General features: G+C 38.1%; 2 protein-coding genes across 4 annotated transcripts in view; both read right to left on the bottom strand.

Annotated features, from left to right (window-relative positions):
- Nucleotides 1-865: 865 nt before the first annotated feature.
- Nucleotides 866-7,508, bottom strand: LOC114473456 (torsin-4A-like). Of its 2 annotated transcripts, XM_028463093.1 has the most exons (4): nucleotides 7,378-7,486; nucleotides 6,946-7,100; nucleotides 2,339-2,779; nucleotides 866-1,814 (listed from the first exon to the last, which is right to left on the bottom strand). In XM_028463093.1, exons 3-4 carry the CDS (start codon nucleotides 2,777-2,779, stop codon nucleotides 957-959), a joined length of 1,299 nt encoding a protein of 432 aa, XP_028318894.1. In that variant the 5' UTR covers nucleotides 6,946-7,100; nucleotides 7,378-7,486; the 3' UTR covers nucleotides 866-956. The 2 variants fall into 2 exon arrangements, with proteins under 2 accessions (XP_028318894.1, XP_028318893.1); XM_028463092.1 differs by lacking the exon at nucleotides 6,946-7,100 and having other exon boundaries at nucleotides 7,378-7,508.
- A 2,469-nt stretch (nucleotides 7,509-9,977) lies between these two features.
- LOC114473361 (BRCA1-associated protein-like) overlaps nucleotides 9,978-16,156 on the bottom strand; it is a 28,839-nt gene continuing 22,660 nt past the window's right edge. The window contains exons 9-14 of one of the 2 annotated variants that reach the window (XM_028462931.1): nucleotides 15,418-15,527; nucleotides 15,231-15,320; nucleotides 11,966-12,069; nucleotides 11,758-11,897; nucleotides 10,267-10,474; nucleotides 9,978-10,061 (exon numbers count right to left, since the gene is read on the bottom strand). In XM_028462931.1, coding sequence (XP_028318732.1) covers nucleotides 10,022-10,061; nucleotides 10,267-10,474; nucleotides 11,758-11,897; nucleotides 11,966-12,069; nucleotides 15,231-15,320; nucleotides 15,418-15,527 — 692 coding nt within the window. In that variant the 3' untranslated portion in view covers nucleotides 9,978-10,021. Of the gene's footprint in view, nucleotides 10,065-10,266; nucleotides 10,475-11,757; nucleotides 11,898-11,965; nucleotides 12,070-15,230; nucleotides 15,321-15,417; nucleotides 15,528-16,156 lie in introns of both variants that reach the window. The other variant, XM_028462930.1, reaches the window with a different exon arrangement.

Below are 16,156 nucleotides of genomic sequence, written 5' to 3'. Positions count from 1 at the left end.
CAGGTCAGTCGCTGCCTTGTTCAGCGTGATTGCACTTATTGGGGCTTCGTACCCAATCTCCATTGGGGGGGCTGGTGTTGTGATAGCAGTTGCCGTTTGTGGATGTTGGAACACTGAGCTACTAGTTGTTTCGTCGTGAGTTTGGACTGTGGGTTTCAAAGTAACCATTTCTCCCACATCCTCTGCATGTAGCCCCTCTGACTATTGTTACTGGAGTAGTAGCATTCCATCAGAGCCCTGTTCTCGCATCTCACCCACTTCTTCCTTGTTCCAGTAGCCCATTTTACATCGAGGTGCTCTGGTTCCCCAGCACCTGACGCAGACCTTGTTTGGTTGGGCGACGTCTGAGGCGTCATGTCATTCATTTCATTGTCTCTCATCATTGTATGAGGTAGGCAGTAGCGTGAAGGGTCTTGCCTAAGGACCCACACTGGCAGCTCATTTCCCCAACGGGGATTCGAACCGGGGTCTTCTGTTTGCAAGTCGGGTGACTTACCACTTGCACACATATATATATGTAGAAATGACATATATATATATATATATATATATATATATAGCTTATTTTGTATTAAAATACTTGTTTTAAGAGCGGTTTCTTTCTCTACTTCTCAGAACATGTAAATCTCAGTTCGATGGCCACTGAGAGTGTTGAAACCCAGACATTCATTTAAACAAACCACACTACAGAACTCACTCACACATGCTGTCCCTTAGAGGATAAAAAGCCAAAAGTGTCACATATTGATCAGCTGTTTGTTAATAAATGAGCCTGTGTAGCATTTTGCATCAGCAAATTTAACCCAGAATTGTTTTTCTGGTCAGGCTTCATATGATAAAATTATTGAGATTTTTATGGTATATCAACATTTTGAGAAAAAAAAAATCAAGACATGACTTTTGGGCCAAATCGCCCAGCCCTGCTATAGAGAATCTTGGGGGGGTTCTGCGGGGGTTCACAGAAGGTTGACCTTTGACACCACTTGCTTGCAGCCACTCTTGGAGTAGTCCCGCCCCCCCACTGAGGGGTAGTAGTCGATCTCCCCCGCCAGACGCTCTATGTTGTTCTGGTCGGGGTAGAACCCTTCCCGGGTCATTTCTTCCCGGAAACACTCCATCACATGACCTTTGTCCAGCAGTCCCAGAGGCACAATCTTAGCTCCGCCCAACAGTGGGTGGAGCTCCTCCAAAGTGGCACGAAGCACCGGGGTGAGGTCCTTCACCAGGTTGCTATGGCGACCGGAGGCAGTCATTGCCATGGAGACGCTTGAGGAGTTGTGCAGAATGTGTTTGGTGATGTGGGCGTGGCCAATATGGCTGAGGAATAGGTAGATGGCATTGAGGTGTTCCGTGGAGCGTTTGGTGAGCAGCAGGTGGCCCAGGGCGTCCTGGAGATCCAGGTGCAGGTGCTCGGCCTCGTCAAACACCAACAGGGGGATCTTCTCCTCCTCCTCTGCCTGCTCCATCAGCGCCGCTACGCGGGTCAACAAGTCGCCGGCGCAGGAGGGGGCGTCAGCCTCCAGGGGGCAGTGGTGGAGGACGTAGTACTGAAGCACCAGGTGGTCGCCCACGATGGAGCGGAAGTGTCCGGCCAGCAGGCGTCCCAGGTGGCTCTTTCCCACACCCACGGGCCCGTGCAGGGACAGAACCAGAGGTTTGTTATGGACGTAGGTGGACAGGTAGTCCCTGAGGTGGGTCACCAGCGCTTCCACCGCCCCCTGCTGGCCAAACACCTCCCTCCTCAGCATCTTCTCCAGACCATCCAGGTCGTACCTGAGCACGTGGTCGTCCAGGTTCTCGATGGCGTTGTAGACCTGCAAAGAAAAGTGCTTTAAGGACACAAACACGCCCACAACACAAAGTAGGAAATAAAAAACCATGTGACTGTCGTTAAGCTCCTCCCCCAAAACCTAACCCCTAACCTTTTCTGTCTCAATAAGTCATTCAACTTCTGCGAAATTCATATTATAAGTTACACTGGTATAAAAGTCAATTCCCAAGAAATGAACTGTTTTTCCACAGATAAGTCGCTCCGGCCAATAGCGTTCTCCGTTACTAATGAGGAACACTATTGGTTGAAGAAGAGTTTCTTGTGATAAACGACGTCTCACTGAGACGAGAGACAAGAGTGCGAGTGTTTTACAATAATCAGACAACTGATAGCATGCTACGCTAACTGCTGGTTAGCTCTACTTTAGTGGGTAGAACCAGACTGCTTTATGTTAATTACTTGTTCTGGTGATTCACATTGTGCTCACAAGATGGTGCTGATGGGTCGCTCCACCCTATAGGTTATACAGGTTGTATAAGTTTCTTCTTTAATAAACTCAAACCGTACCTGTAAGAAGAGGATGGTGAGCAGCAGGTAGAGGCAGTTCCGAGCACGGCTGACTTCCTGTGTGGGTGGAGTTCTTCTTCTCCTCTCTGGGAACAGTACCCGTCTCCTCCTCCTCCTCCTCTTCCTCTGGTGTGGTGGGGCCAACCCAACGGTGGGCGAGGCTCCATCAAATGTGAAGATCTTGGGGCTGGTCCTGACTGGGGCGCCCACCACGGAGCCGGGCCCCCCCAGAGCCAACGCCATCTCCTGCCGACGTTTCTTCAGGGCCTGGTACTTCTGTTTGATTCTGATGACGGCGCGAAGCGACGAGGAGAAGCTGGACAAAGTGACGGGTGAAGCCTCGCTCTGCTGCTGGTTCTCCTCCTCCTCCGTCTGTCTCTCTACTTCCTCGTCTACGTCCTCCTCCGTCTGAGAAGAGGAGCTACTGTCCTGCTCGCTCATCTGCTCGACCACAAAAAACATCAACTTGTTACTGTTACTTTGTGTGTTACTGTTACTTTATGTGTGTTACTGTTACTTTACGTGTGTTACTGTTACTTTATGTGTGTTACTGTTACTTTATGTGTGTTACTGTTACTTTGTGTGTGTTAATGTTACTTTACGTGTGTTAATGTTACTTTATGTGTGTTACTGTTACTTTGTGTAGTACTGTTACTTTATGTGTGTTACTGTTACTTTACGTGTGTTACTGTTACTTTACGTGTGTTAATGTTACTTCATGTGTGTTACTGTTACTTTATGTGTGTTACTGTTACTTTGTGTAGTACTGTTACTTTATGTGTGTTACTGTTACTTTACATGTGTTACTGTTACTTTACGTGTGTTAATGTTACTTTATGTGTGTTACTGTTACTTTATGTGTGTTATTGTTACTTTATGTGTGTTACTGTTACTTAACGTGTGGTACTGTTAATTTATGTGTGTTACTGTTACTTTATGTGTGTTACTGTTACTTTGTGTAGTACTGTTACTTTATGTGTGTTACTGTTACTTTACATGTGTTACTGTTACTTTACGTGTGTTAATGTTACTTTATGTGTGTTACTGTTACTTTATGTGTGTTACTGTTACTTTACATGTGTTACTGTTACTTTACGTGTGTTAATGTTACTTTACGTGTGTTACTGTTACTTTACGTGTGTTAATGTTACTTCATGTGTGTTACTGTTACTTTATGTGTGTTACTGTTACTTAACGTGTGGTACTGTTAATTTATGTGTGTTACTGTTACTTTACGTGTGTCACTGTTACTTTATGTGTGTTACTGTTAATTTATGTGTGTTACTGATACTTTACGTGTGTTACTGTTACTTTACATGTGTTACTGTTACTTTATGTGTGTTACTGTTACTTAACGTGTGGTACTGTTAATTTATGTGTGGTACTGTTACTTTACATGTGTTACTGTTACTTTATGTGTGTTACTGTTACTTTACGTGTGTTACTGTTACTTTATGTGTGTTACTGTTACTTTATGTGTGTTACTGTTACTTTATGTGTGTTACTGTTACTTTATGTGTGTCACTGTTACTTTATGTGTGTTACTGTTAATTTATGTGTGTTACTGATACTTTACGTGTGTTACTGTTACTTTACATGTGTTACTGTTACTTTATGTGTGTTACTGTTACTTAACGTGTGGTACTGTTAATTTATGTGTGGTACTGTTACTTTACATGTGTTACTGTTACTTTATGTGTGTTACTGTTACTTTACGTGTGTTACTGTTACTTTATGTGTGTTACTGTTACTTTATGTGTGTTACTGTTACTTTATGTGTGTTACTGTTACTTTATGTGTGTTACTGTTACTTAACGTGTGTCACTGTTACTTTATGTGTGTTACTGTTACTTTATGTGTGGTACTGTTACTTTATGTGTGTTACTGTTACTTAACGTGTGTCACTGTTACTTTACGTGTGTTACTGTTACTTTACATGTGTTACTGTTACTTTACGTGTGTTAATGTTACTTTATGTGTGTTACTGTTACTTTACGTGTGTTACTGTTACTTTACGTGTGTTAATGTTACTTCATGTGTGTTACTGTTACTTTATGTGTGTTACTGTTACTTAACGTGTGGTACTGTTAATTTATGTGTGGTACTGTTACTTTACATGTGTTACTGTTACTTTATGTGTGTTACTGTTACTTTATGTGTGTTACTGTTACTTTATGTGTGTTACTGTTACTTAACGTGTGTCACTGTTACTTTATGTGTGTTACTGTTACTTTATGTGTGGTACTGTTACTTTATGTGTGTTACTGTTACTTAACGTGTGTCACTGTTACTTTATGTGTGTTACTGTTACTTTACATGTGTTACTGTTACTTTACGTGTGTCACTGTTACTTTATGTGTGTTACTGTTACTTTACGTGTGTTACTGTTACTTTATGTGTGTTACTGTTACTTTATGTGTGGTACTGTTACTTTATGTGTGTTACTGTTACTTAACGTGTGTCACTGTTACTTTATGTGTGTTACTGTTACTTTACATGTGTTACTGTTACTTTACGTGTGTCACTGTTACTTTATGTGTGTTACTGTTACTTTACGTGTGTTACTGTTACTTTACGTGTGTTAATGTTACTTCATGTGTGTTACTGTTACTTTATGTGTGTTACTGTTACTTAACGTGTGGTACTGTTAATTTATGTGTGTTACTGTTACTTTACGTGTGTCACTGTTACTTTATGTGTGTTACTGTTACTTAACGTGTGTCACTGTTACTTTATGTGTGTTACTGTTACTTTATGTGTGGTACTGTTACTTTATGTGTGTTACTGTTACTTAACGTGTGTCACTGTTACTTTATGTGTGTTACTGTTACTTTACATGTGTTACTGTTACTTTACGTGTGTCACTGTTACTTTATGTGTGTTACTGTTACTTTACGTGTGTTACTGTTACTTTACGTGTGTTAATGTTACTTCATGTGTGTTACTGTTACTTTATGTGTGTTACTGTTACTTAACGTGTGGTACTGTTAATTTATGTGTGTTACTGTTACTTTACGTGTGTCACTGTTACTTTATGTGTGTTACTGTTACTTAACGTGTGTCACTGTTACTTTACGTGTGTTACTGTTACTTTATGTGTGTTACTGTTACTTTGTGTGTTACTGTTACTTTATGTGTGTTACTGTTAATTTATGTGTGTTACTGTTACTTAACGTGTGGTACTGTTACTTTATGTGTGTTACTGTTACTTTATGTGTGTTACTGTTAATTTATGTGTGTTACTGATACTTTACGTGTGTTACTGTTACTTTACATGTGTTACTGTTACTTTATGTGTGTTACTGTTACTTAACGTGTGTCACTGTTACTTTATGTGTGTTACTGTTACTTAACGTGTGTCACTGTTACTTTACGTGTGTTACTGTTACTTTATGTGTGTTACTGTTACTTTGTGTGTTACTGTTACTTTATGTGTGTTACTGTTAATTTATGTGTGTTACTGTTACTTAACGTGTGGTACTGTTACTTTATGTGTGTTACTGTTACTTTATGTGTGTTACTGTTACTTAACGTGTGTCACTGTTACTTTACGTGTGTTACTGTTACTTTATGTGTGTTACTGTTACTTTGTGTGTTACTGTTACTTTATGTGTGTTACTGTTAATTTATGTGTGTTACTGTTACTTAACGTGTGGTACTGTTACTTTATGTGTGTTACTGTTACTTTACGTGTGTTACTGTTACTTTATGTGTGTTACTGTTAATTTATGTGTGTTACTGTTACTTAACGTGTGGTACTGTTACTTTACATGCATTACTGTTACTTTATGTTTTAACTCATCATTTTGGGCTTTGTTGTAGTTCTACATCATATTTCCTGTGTCTATTTTACACATGGTGATGTCTTTGTTTACTCTCCATGTAACACAGTCATCGCGGTGTTAAAACCACTAAATAGAGAATAAGGTCGATGTTTTTTGGTGCATTTAACAGTAGTTAAGTATCTAAAAACAGCTGTTTATAATGATTAAACAAATAAAGTGGTTTGATAAACTGTTGTATTCTAAAACTAATGAAATCTTACTGTTAAACAAGTGGATAAATTAAACTAGTGATGAACTCCTTAAAGAAGTACAGCAAAACCAAGTCTGAACATCATCAAAAATGAGTCCAAATAAACCAAATAAATTGATTTTGAACATTAACAAAATGAAAACAGAAACACACAAAAATAACAGATTTGACAAAATGACAGTAGAAATATACAAAAGGACAAAAGAAAAACACAAGATGACAACAAAAAACTACAAAATGACTGTAATGATTAATGAACGTACAAAGTTACAGTGAAACATACAAAAGAAGTACAAAAATACACAAAATAATGGAATGATACACAAAGGACAAAGAATTCCACTAACATGGCTGTGTTAAAGTTAGGACTGGTTATTATTCTAATGCTGATATGATCACATGTTGTTCCTCTGTTATTTTATGAAGGTTTAACTCGTAAAAACAGGCTGCAGCTCAAACTGGGAACAGTGGGAACATTCCTCTGAGGGTTTTATCTTTCAATCTGTTCAGGAACTTTCCCTGAAGGCTCTGCATGTGTGATGGATGTCTGACGGTTTACATACTGTACGTACTGTATATGATCATATCAGATTACTGAGAGCAAACAAACATTCCTCAGCTGCAGCGTTTATTGCTGAACAGAAAAGAGGAAGTGTCCGTCACACCCACAGCAGGTCAAACACAATCATGACCTTTGAGCGTCTGTTTGTCTTGGCTTCACTTCCACCTGCAAACACACACACACACACACACACACACACACACACACACACACACACACACACACACACACACACACACACACACACACACACACACACACACACACACTAAACATCATTCCTCAAGAATTCAGCTCAGAGGAAACTTTGTCTCCTTCCTGCCTCCACATGCACATCAGGAGCTTTAAGGGTCCTTAAAAAGACTTTAGTACTGTTAGTATCATCAGAGCTGCAGCCTGGTGCAGCGGAACCTTTAGAACCTTTAGAACAAAGAGTGCTCACCTTTACACGTGTGTGAGGAGAGGACAGATGTGTGCAGATGTTCTTCACAGCTCGTTGAAGTCACAGGAGTAAAAGTGGAGTCAGGAACAAACTCTAGATCCAGCTCTGGCTCCGCCCCCTCCTCCTCCTCCTCTTCCTCTTTCACTGCTAAAGTGTAACAAACGTTCTCACGTTACACTGTGATCACACAAAAGTAATAGATTACAAATACACACGTTACTGTAATTCACTTGCTTTTTTGACTATATTTCTAATACAGTAGTTTTACTTTTACTCATGTAGGTTTTAAAAGATTTCTACACCCAACCATTACTGAGTAAATCATTATATTATATTATGTTAGGTTATGTTATATTATATCATAATATATTACATTTTGTTATATTATGTTATATCATAATATATTATGTTATGTTATATTATATTATACTGTATTATGTTATATCATAATATATTACATTTTGTTGTTATATTATGTTATATTATATTGTGTTATATTATATTATGTTATGTTATGTTATATTATATTGTTATATTATATTATGTTATGTTATATCATGTTATATTATATTGTTATATTATATTATGTTATGTTATATTATATTGTTATATTATATTATATTGTTATATTATGTTATGTTATATTATATTATATTGTTATATTATGTTATATTATATTGTTAAATTATATTATGTTATGTTATATTATATTGTTATATTATATTATGTTATGTTATATTATATTATACTGTATTATGTTATATTATATTATGTTATGTTATATTATGTTATGTTATATCATGTTATATTATATTGTTATATTATATTATGTTATGTTATATTATATTGTTATATTATATTATGTTATGTTATATTATATTGTTATATTATATTATGTTATATTATATTGTTATATTATATTATGTTATGTTATATTATATTATGTTATATTATATTATATTTTGTTATGTTATATTATATTATGTTATGTTATATTATATTATGTTATATCATATATTATACTATGTTATGTTATGTTAAATTATATTCCATCCATCTTCATACTCGCTTATTCCCGTTTATCAGGGTCGTGGGGGTCTGCTGGTGCCAATCTCCGGCTCTCATAGGACGTTGGGTGGGGGTACACCCTGGACAGGGCGCCAGTCCGTTATATTATATTATATTACATTATGTTATATCATATTATGTTATATTATATTATGTTATATCATATTATATTATGTTGTTATATTATATTATCTTATATCATGTTATATTATATTATGTTATGTTATATCATATGACATTATGTTATATTATATGGTTAGTTACCCATGTTTTACAGTTCATAAATGTATCTATACTTAAAGCCTGAGAATTGTTTTATTTACAATGGAATTCATTGGTGTTATTTTATTTATAAAATAATTGTACATTTTAACAAACCTTTTATTTTATACAAATGCCAATAAATTAAGTTCCAGTTATGGTAGATTGTGTTTCTTCCTTTTTAAGTTTCTACATGAGATGTTTACTGTATGTAAGGGACCCGTACCAAGATTTATTACCAACAATAAACATGTGTGAAAGTAATTAGTAAATTTTACTTTGGATACTATTTAATTGAGCTACTTTTTACTTGTACTTAAGTTTTATTTCCATCAGTAACTATTTCTACTTCTGGTTTTGTGAAATTTACTGTTATTTTATGCTTTTTAATATTTGTGTTGTCTTTGTGTAGGTTTATTTATTTTGGGACGTATTTGAGTGAATTTGTAATTTGGTTTTGGAGTCATTTTCTGTATTTTGTCTTTTCTAAGTCAGTTTGTGCATTTTTGTGTTATTTACTTTCTGTGACTCAGCAGAATTAGTTACAACTACATGTACAACTTTCTAAATGTCAGCTCCACCTTTAGGGTTAGATGTGTGTGTGTGTGTGTGTGTGTGTGTGTGTCCACTTCCTGTCTGTGAATAAACTGTTTGTATTGGAGGGAAAATAATCACATTTCTTCACATTTAAACCGTCTCTTCTAAACACACAAAGGTTTAAAATAAAGAAAAAAATGTTAAAAGTATTTTTCAACAAACAAATGCTTCTAAAAACTCTGAAACAGTAAATTAAAACATGTAGATTATTAGTGTTTATTGTATTTAAAAAATATCGTTTTGAACTGGCATATTTAAACATTAACCTAATTACATTTTTTTAATAATATCAGCAAATTAATCTCACTTACTTTGGTTTATTAATATAAGTGTTAATATGTAAAGATACATAAATCCTCTTAGTCATTCATAATTATAAAAGTAATAATAATAATTAGTCATAGTTATATTAAGAAGTTATAATCATTTTTAAAACTACTTCATTCAAACACATGAAAACCAACTTCCACTGTGAACCTTTCACAATAAGAGCCTAAGATAACTCCAACAGATCATGTTGTTACTGATGAAACAGTTTTAATAAAATGAAAAAGATCAAACATTTGTCTAAATCATTATTAAAGGATAAATCTTTCTGTTTTTGTTCTTCAAACACAAACTTTAGTAAATAAAAAAAGTGAATGTTTTTATTTAAAGTTATTATATTTCATCTGCTGTTCTTCTTGTTTTCCCCACAGCATTGATCATCATCAGGAGTTTATGGGACTTTTCTGCTTTTTTCCCTGAGATAAACTGATCTTCTGTTAAAAAAGAAAGAAACAATTGTGAATTCAAACTCAATCTAAAGATTTATTACATTTAATTTAGACAATTTTTCTCAAATATTTAAACATTAACATTCAAAATGAAGCAGAAAGTTGAATAAATAAAGTGTCAAACTATCTTTCGTTCTCAAATGGAAACATTTTCAGTTTTTCTTTCTTTGTGCGCGTCCCATCCTACTTCCTCTTCCGGCCCCGCCCCCTGCGGCCCCGCCCACAGGAAGCAGCTGCGGCGTCCGAGGGTCCTGGAGGGATGTTGATCTGTCCGTCCTGGATCTCAGTGCGAGCGTCAGGTGGAAGGTGTTGGATCTGCTGCTGCGTCTCCAGGTAGAACATCACGTCTCTCAGCTGCTCCTGCAGCTCTGCTATGGTGGCGTCTTTGTGCTCTGCTACACACCGCCAAAATAAAACACTTCATTCATCACAACTCTCCAACAGGACGCTGAACACTGAATAAATACTGTTTTCACAATAAAAGTCACAACTTTCATATTTAGAATTGAGGAAAACACTTCAGATATGATCAACGGGCGGCCTGGGGGCCACAAGCGGTCCTCGATCTTATTTCATACGGCCCCAAAAACAAACGCACAGAATGATTAAAAACACACAACATGACACAGTATGACTACAACAATATAACAACACACACGAAATGTGAGAACAGTAGATGACACCAAATACACACACAAAACAACAACAAAAGGGCGACCCCATTTTTCCCCCAGGCGACCCCATATAGGGTCACGACCCCAAGGTTAAAAAACCCTGCACTAACAACAACAAAACCACACAAAACGAGAGAAACACATAATAAATGACACCATAAACACACAAAATGAATAAAAAATACAGTATTACCAGAAACACTTGTGTTTTTCCTCATATTTATTACAATAATATTCTAATAAAATAATCAATTGATTATAAACGTAACAGACGAACTTCTGATTAAAATAAAACTACAGAATGTTTGTCACAAACCGTACGTTCATAAAAATAAATATTACAGCAGCAACATTAGACTTTAAAAACACGCTGCTGACCTTTAACTTGACTGTTTATACACACACGTGTGTGTGTGTGTGTGTGTGTGTGTGTGTGCGTGTTAAGCTGCAGAACAAATACTGAGCTTCCACTCAAACCTTTAAACTGACATTTCCCAACAGGAAGTGATGTCACTCAACGTGTCAGCTGTGTTTAACTCCGCCCACCTGCTGTGGCTCTGTTATGAGTACCAAATGTGTCCGGACTGCGATGATGTCACAAGAGTGTGCGTACGGCATTGGCTGCACTGACGTGTACTTACAGCGGATCCTTTAGATTACGTCACTTCCTTCACTGTAAGCCTTACGACAAAGATATTACAATGTAAACTGACCATACCATGTTTATTAAATATTTTAATAATAATAATCATTTTGTGGTTTTTAATTGTTAATTTAAAAGAAAAAAAAGATCAAAACACAAAACACAACATTGACAATGAAAAACCAAACAGAAAATAAGATAAAAACCAAAATAAATCAGAATTCAAAACATACATTTCTAATTGTTTTTAATTAGTAAAATAGATGGAGACGTGTTTCACTGTGTTTATGATGTGGAAACATCTGGATGAACAAAGGGGGCGGGTTAATGAGGCTAACGTGCTAACAGCGATGCTACTCACCACTCTCTTTGCGTCCCTGCTCCTCCTCCAGCAGCCTGGCCTGTAGCTGCGTCTGATTGGCTCTCAGACAGCGGTTCATCTCCTGCTCCTCCTCCAGCTCCTGGCTGAGCTTCATCACCCTAGCACCGAGCTGGGTGCACCTGTAGGGGGCGACACACGCTCTCTGATGCTCTGCTGTAATGTCTCTAAAGTGTTTAACACCACCTACTTCTTCTCCACTCCCAGCTTGTCCTTGGACAGCTCTCCCAGACGTCGCTCCAGGTTATCACAGCGCTCCAACGTCTCCTTGAACTTCACCTTCATGTTGTTGATCTGAGGAGTCAAAGTCACAGATACAGTTCAGAATCATTTCATTGGCCAGGTACAGCTTAGAACACAAGGAGCAGCCGTTTGAGGCGTTCTCATATTTAGGTGAAAAAGGATAAAAACAGGAGGAGGTGAGAGACTGGTTTCCCTAAACAGAGATGACAGTGTAAAACCAGGAATAAAACGCGTCTACAAACATACATTTAAGCAGGACACAGTCAAAGAACACGAGACCAGACACAAGGGTAGGGTTGGGTAGGAGGTGGGCTGGGGGAGGGGGTCCGGAGAACAGGATTCCAGCCATTTGGGGACATGGGCGCTGCTACCACGTCTCCAAGTAGCACGAATGGGAGGGGGGCGGGAAGATGGTCAACGAAGGTTTTTGAAATTGAAGACCTGGAGCTGAGCTACTGACAACAGCCAGATAACGTATGGCAACAGTTCAGCAGCAACAGTTCAGCATCAACAGTTCAGCATCAACAGTTCAGCATCAACAGTTCAGCATCAACAGTTCAGCATCAACAGTTCAGCATCAACAGTTCAGCATCAACAGTTCAGCATCAACAGTTCCAGGTGGGAATGAAGGGAAGGAGTGGGGGGGGGGGGGGGGGGGGGGAACCTTCTTGGTGATAAGAAATGAGATGACCTTGGCTAGCCAGGGAGCTAGCTAGGGAGCTAGCTAGGGAGCTAGCTATTGAGCTGAAAGGAAGATAAACAATGTGTTTTATATTTATATGTTAATATTCTGTCCTGGGTGTCTCTGCTGTACTTCTCCCAGTTATTATCCATAACGCGTAGATGATCCATAAGCAGCTCTTGCTTCTGATATCGACCAACACATGACTGAGTGTTCAGAGCTCTGCTACATCCTTCAGCTTTTCTTAAACAGTCACCAGCGTAGTACGGACTTTTCAATAGATCAGGAGACCATTAGCTCTGATCAGCAGCATGTCTACTACCATGTAGATGTCCTCCACGTCTTCCATGGAAAGAATCGACAGACTCACAACTCGCCACTTATTCCAAGGGTCAAGTGTGTATCCAGCCGTAAACGTCCCACTTGGACATGCAGGTTCACCACCCCCGGTTCTTTTTGTAGAAAATGTGGTTGATAGCACTGAGAGAACAACTAATTAATTCCATGATTCCAGTTTTAAATGAGTCACAGAGAGAAACTCGTTAGAATCACAGGACCAGACAAAGCAGCAGCAGGGAGAGATAAGAGAGGCAAAAAAGTATTTATTCAGCCACCAATTGTACAAGTTCTCCACTTAAAAAGATGAGAGGTCTGTAATTTACATCATAGATAAACCTCAACTATGAGAGACAACATGAGAAAAAAATCCAGAAAATCATATTGTAGGATTTTTAATGAATTAATTTGTAAATTATAGTAGAAAATAAGCATTTGGTCAATATCAAAAGTTCATCTCAGTACTTTGTAATGTACCCTTTGTTGTCAATGACAGAGGTCAAATGTTTTCTGTAAGTCTTCATAAGGTTTTCCCACACTGTTGCTGGTATGTTGGTCCATTCCTCCATGTAGATCTCCTCTAGAGCAGTGATGTTTTGGTGCTGTCGCTAGGCAACACGGACTTTCAACTCCCTCCAAAGATTTTCTATGGGGTTGAGATCTGGAGACTGGCTAGGCCACTCCAGGATCTTGAAATGCTTCTTATAAAGCCACTCCTTTGTTGCCAGGGCGATGTGTTTGTGATCATTGTCGTGCTGAAAGACCAGCCATGTTTCATCTTCAATGTCCTTGTTGATTGAAGGAGGTTTTCACTCAGAATCTCACGATACATGTCCCCATTCATTCTTTCCTTTACATGGATCAGTCGTCCTGGTCCCTTTGCAGAGAAACAGCCCCAAAGCATGATGTTACCACCCACATGCTTTACAGTAGGTATGGTGTTCTTTCTCCTCCAAACACGACTAGTTGAGTTTTTACCAAAAAGTTCTATTTTAGTTTCATCTGACCATATGACCGTCACCCAATCCTCTTCTGGATCATCTAGATGTTCTCTATCAAACTTCAGACGGGCCTGGACATGTAGTGGTTTAATCAGGGGGACACGTCTGGTACTGCAGGATTTGAGTCCCTGGTGGCGTAGTGTGTTACTGATGGTAACCTTTGTTACTTTGGTCCCAGCTCTCTGCAGGTCATTCACTAGGTCCCCCCGTGTGGTTCTGGGATTTTTGCTCACCGTGATAATTTTGACCCCACGGGGTGAGATCTTGGAGCCCCAAATGGAGGGAGATTATCAGTGTCTTGTATGTCTTCCATTTTCTAATAATTGCTCCCACAGTTAATTTCTTCACACCAAGCTGTTTACCTATTGTAGACTCACTCTACCCAGCCTGGTGCAGGTCTACAGTTTAGTTTCTGGTGTCCTTTGACAGCTCTTTGGTCTTGGCCATAGTGAATAGGCCTTTCTCTCTCTCTCTGACAACATTTCTCTGTGTTGTTGCTATGACGAGGCAGTGTGTATCATAGTGATCAAAATGATTCTGTGTGAGCAAAAAGGATCTAATGTAAACAGTCTCATTGTTCCACCTGATCTAATGTGACAGCATGAAGCTTTAAGACTGGGAAAAATCCACAATTTAGCAGCGTCATTGTTTAAGCCGTAGGGTTCAAAGCGTGAGAAAAATGCAGCGGCTAACAGTCCAGAAATGAGGGTATCTAGTATATACTATAGTATGATTAGAAAAAGGAGCGTTCTTCCAAGTTATCCAGATACATTTAGAACCTGCAGCATTAAAAAGCTGACGCACACTGAGGCTAAATATCTGTTGATTCTTCAAATGTATTCAGAAGTTTCAAAGTAAAGGTGAAGTTCATCAGCTCTACATAGAAATGCATGAATAGATCTGACTGGTTCTATTAGGCCTGTTCATTGCCATGGATCTATCGATACGATCTTGTTACTAAACAATACTATATACATCACAATATCAAAGAATACAAACTAATGCAATGAAATACGACTCATTAATTTTATAACTTGTGAGAACCAGTAAATACAGTTAGTGGAATGTTCATCAAAGTGTTAAATTACATTTTATAGAAGTTGAACTTTTGCTTCTCTAACAGATTCTGATTTTAATAAGTTGTTAAATTCTTTAATAAAAACATCAAAGTGTTCACTATAGGTTCTAATCACCTCCTGGGTCGTCTCCTTCTCCAGGTGGACAATCTTGTTCTCCCAGTAGATCCTCTGGGACTCCAGCTGACTGGTCAGCAGGTAGGAGTACTACACACACACACACACACACACACACACACACACACACAGTATTTGAACCTCCTTCCTCTGTGTGTGTGTGTGTGTGTGTGAGACAGAGGCTGACCTCCAGCTGCAGAGCATCAATCTTCTCAGCGTGACACATGACCCCCTCACACTCAAACTGGACCATCTTACCGTCTGTCTTACTGGCCACCAGGCGGTGGACGTAGTTATCTGTGAACACAATCAAACAGTTTGAATGTTGATGACATCATTCATGATCAATACATCAAAGATCAGTTGGAACTTAAAGAGACTAAAGTTTCTTCACTGTAAACATTCTCAGACTGGTGCATTGCATTGTGGGATGTGGAGTTACTTCATTCTGTCTGTGATTTCTTGTGTTTCTCCTCCAAACAAAGAGGAAGTGACATGTTATTATTAATAATATATGAATAGGTCATTATTCTCTGTGATGTCACTCATTACATCACACATTATAAATCAGACACATTCACATCTTTGTGTTGAACAAACATCTGGGAATGTGTTGGAGTCACTGTCAGAGTTTTTAGCAACTAACACAAAAACTCACTAAACACTTCTCAACCTTGGGGTCAGGACCCCATTAGGGGTCACGAGACACTGGGAGTGGGTCACCAGATGCTTTCAAGAAACTAAGAATATTTTCTAAACAATTTCAGCCCATTTTTCCTTGTTTTTACTTTTTCTGAAACTCTCCATATTTTAATCTATTTTCATCACTTTTTTTTTTACTTTTAATGACTTTACTCCATATTTTTATACTTTCCAGACATGTTCATCACTTATAAACCCTTTCCACCACTTTTACACCTAATGTC

Source organism: Gouania willdenowi, chromosome 12 (assembly GCF_900634775.1).
Source record: "Gouania willdenowi chromosome 12, fGouWil2.1, whole genome shotgun sequence".
Lineage (NCBI taxonomy): Eukaryota > Metazoa > Chordata > Actinopteri > Blenniiformes > Gobiesocidae > Gouania > Gouania willdenowi.
This window is presented reverse-complemented; position numbering and strand designations above follow the sequence as displayed.

Excerpts from the sequence above, each read along its gene's own strand:
- LOC114473456 (XM_028463092.1), bottom strand. The coding sequence starts at position 2,779 with ATGAGCGAGCAGGACAGTAGCTCCTCTTCTCAGACGGAGGAGGACGTA. Across the intron at positions 1,815-2,338 it reads TCACCATCCTCTTCTTACAG|GTCTACAACGCCATCGAGAA; the intron begins GTACGGTTTGAG and ends TTTTCTTTGCAG.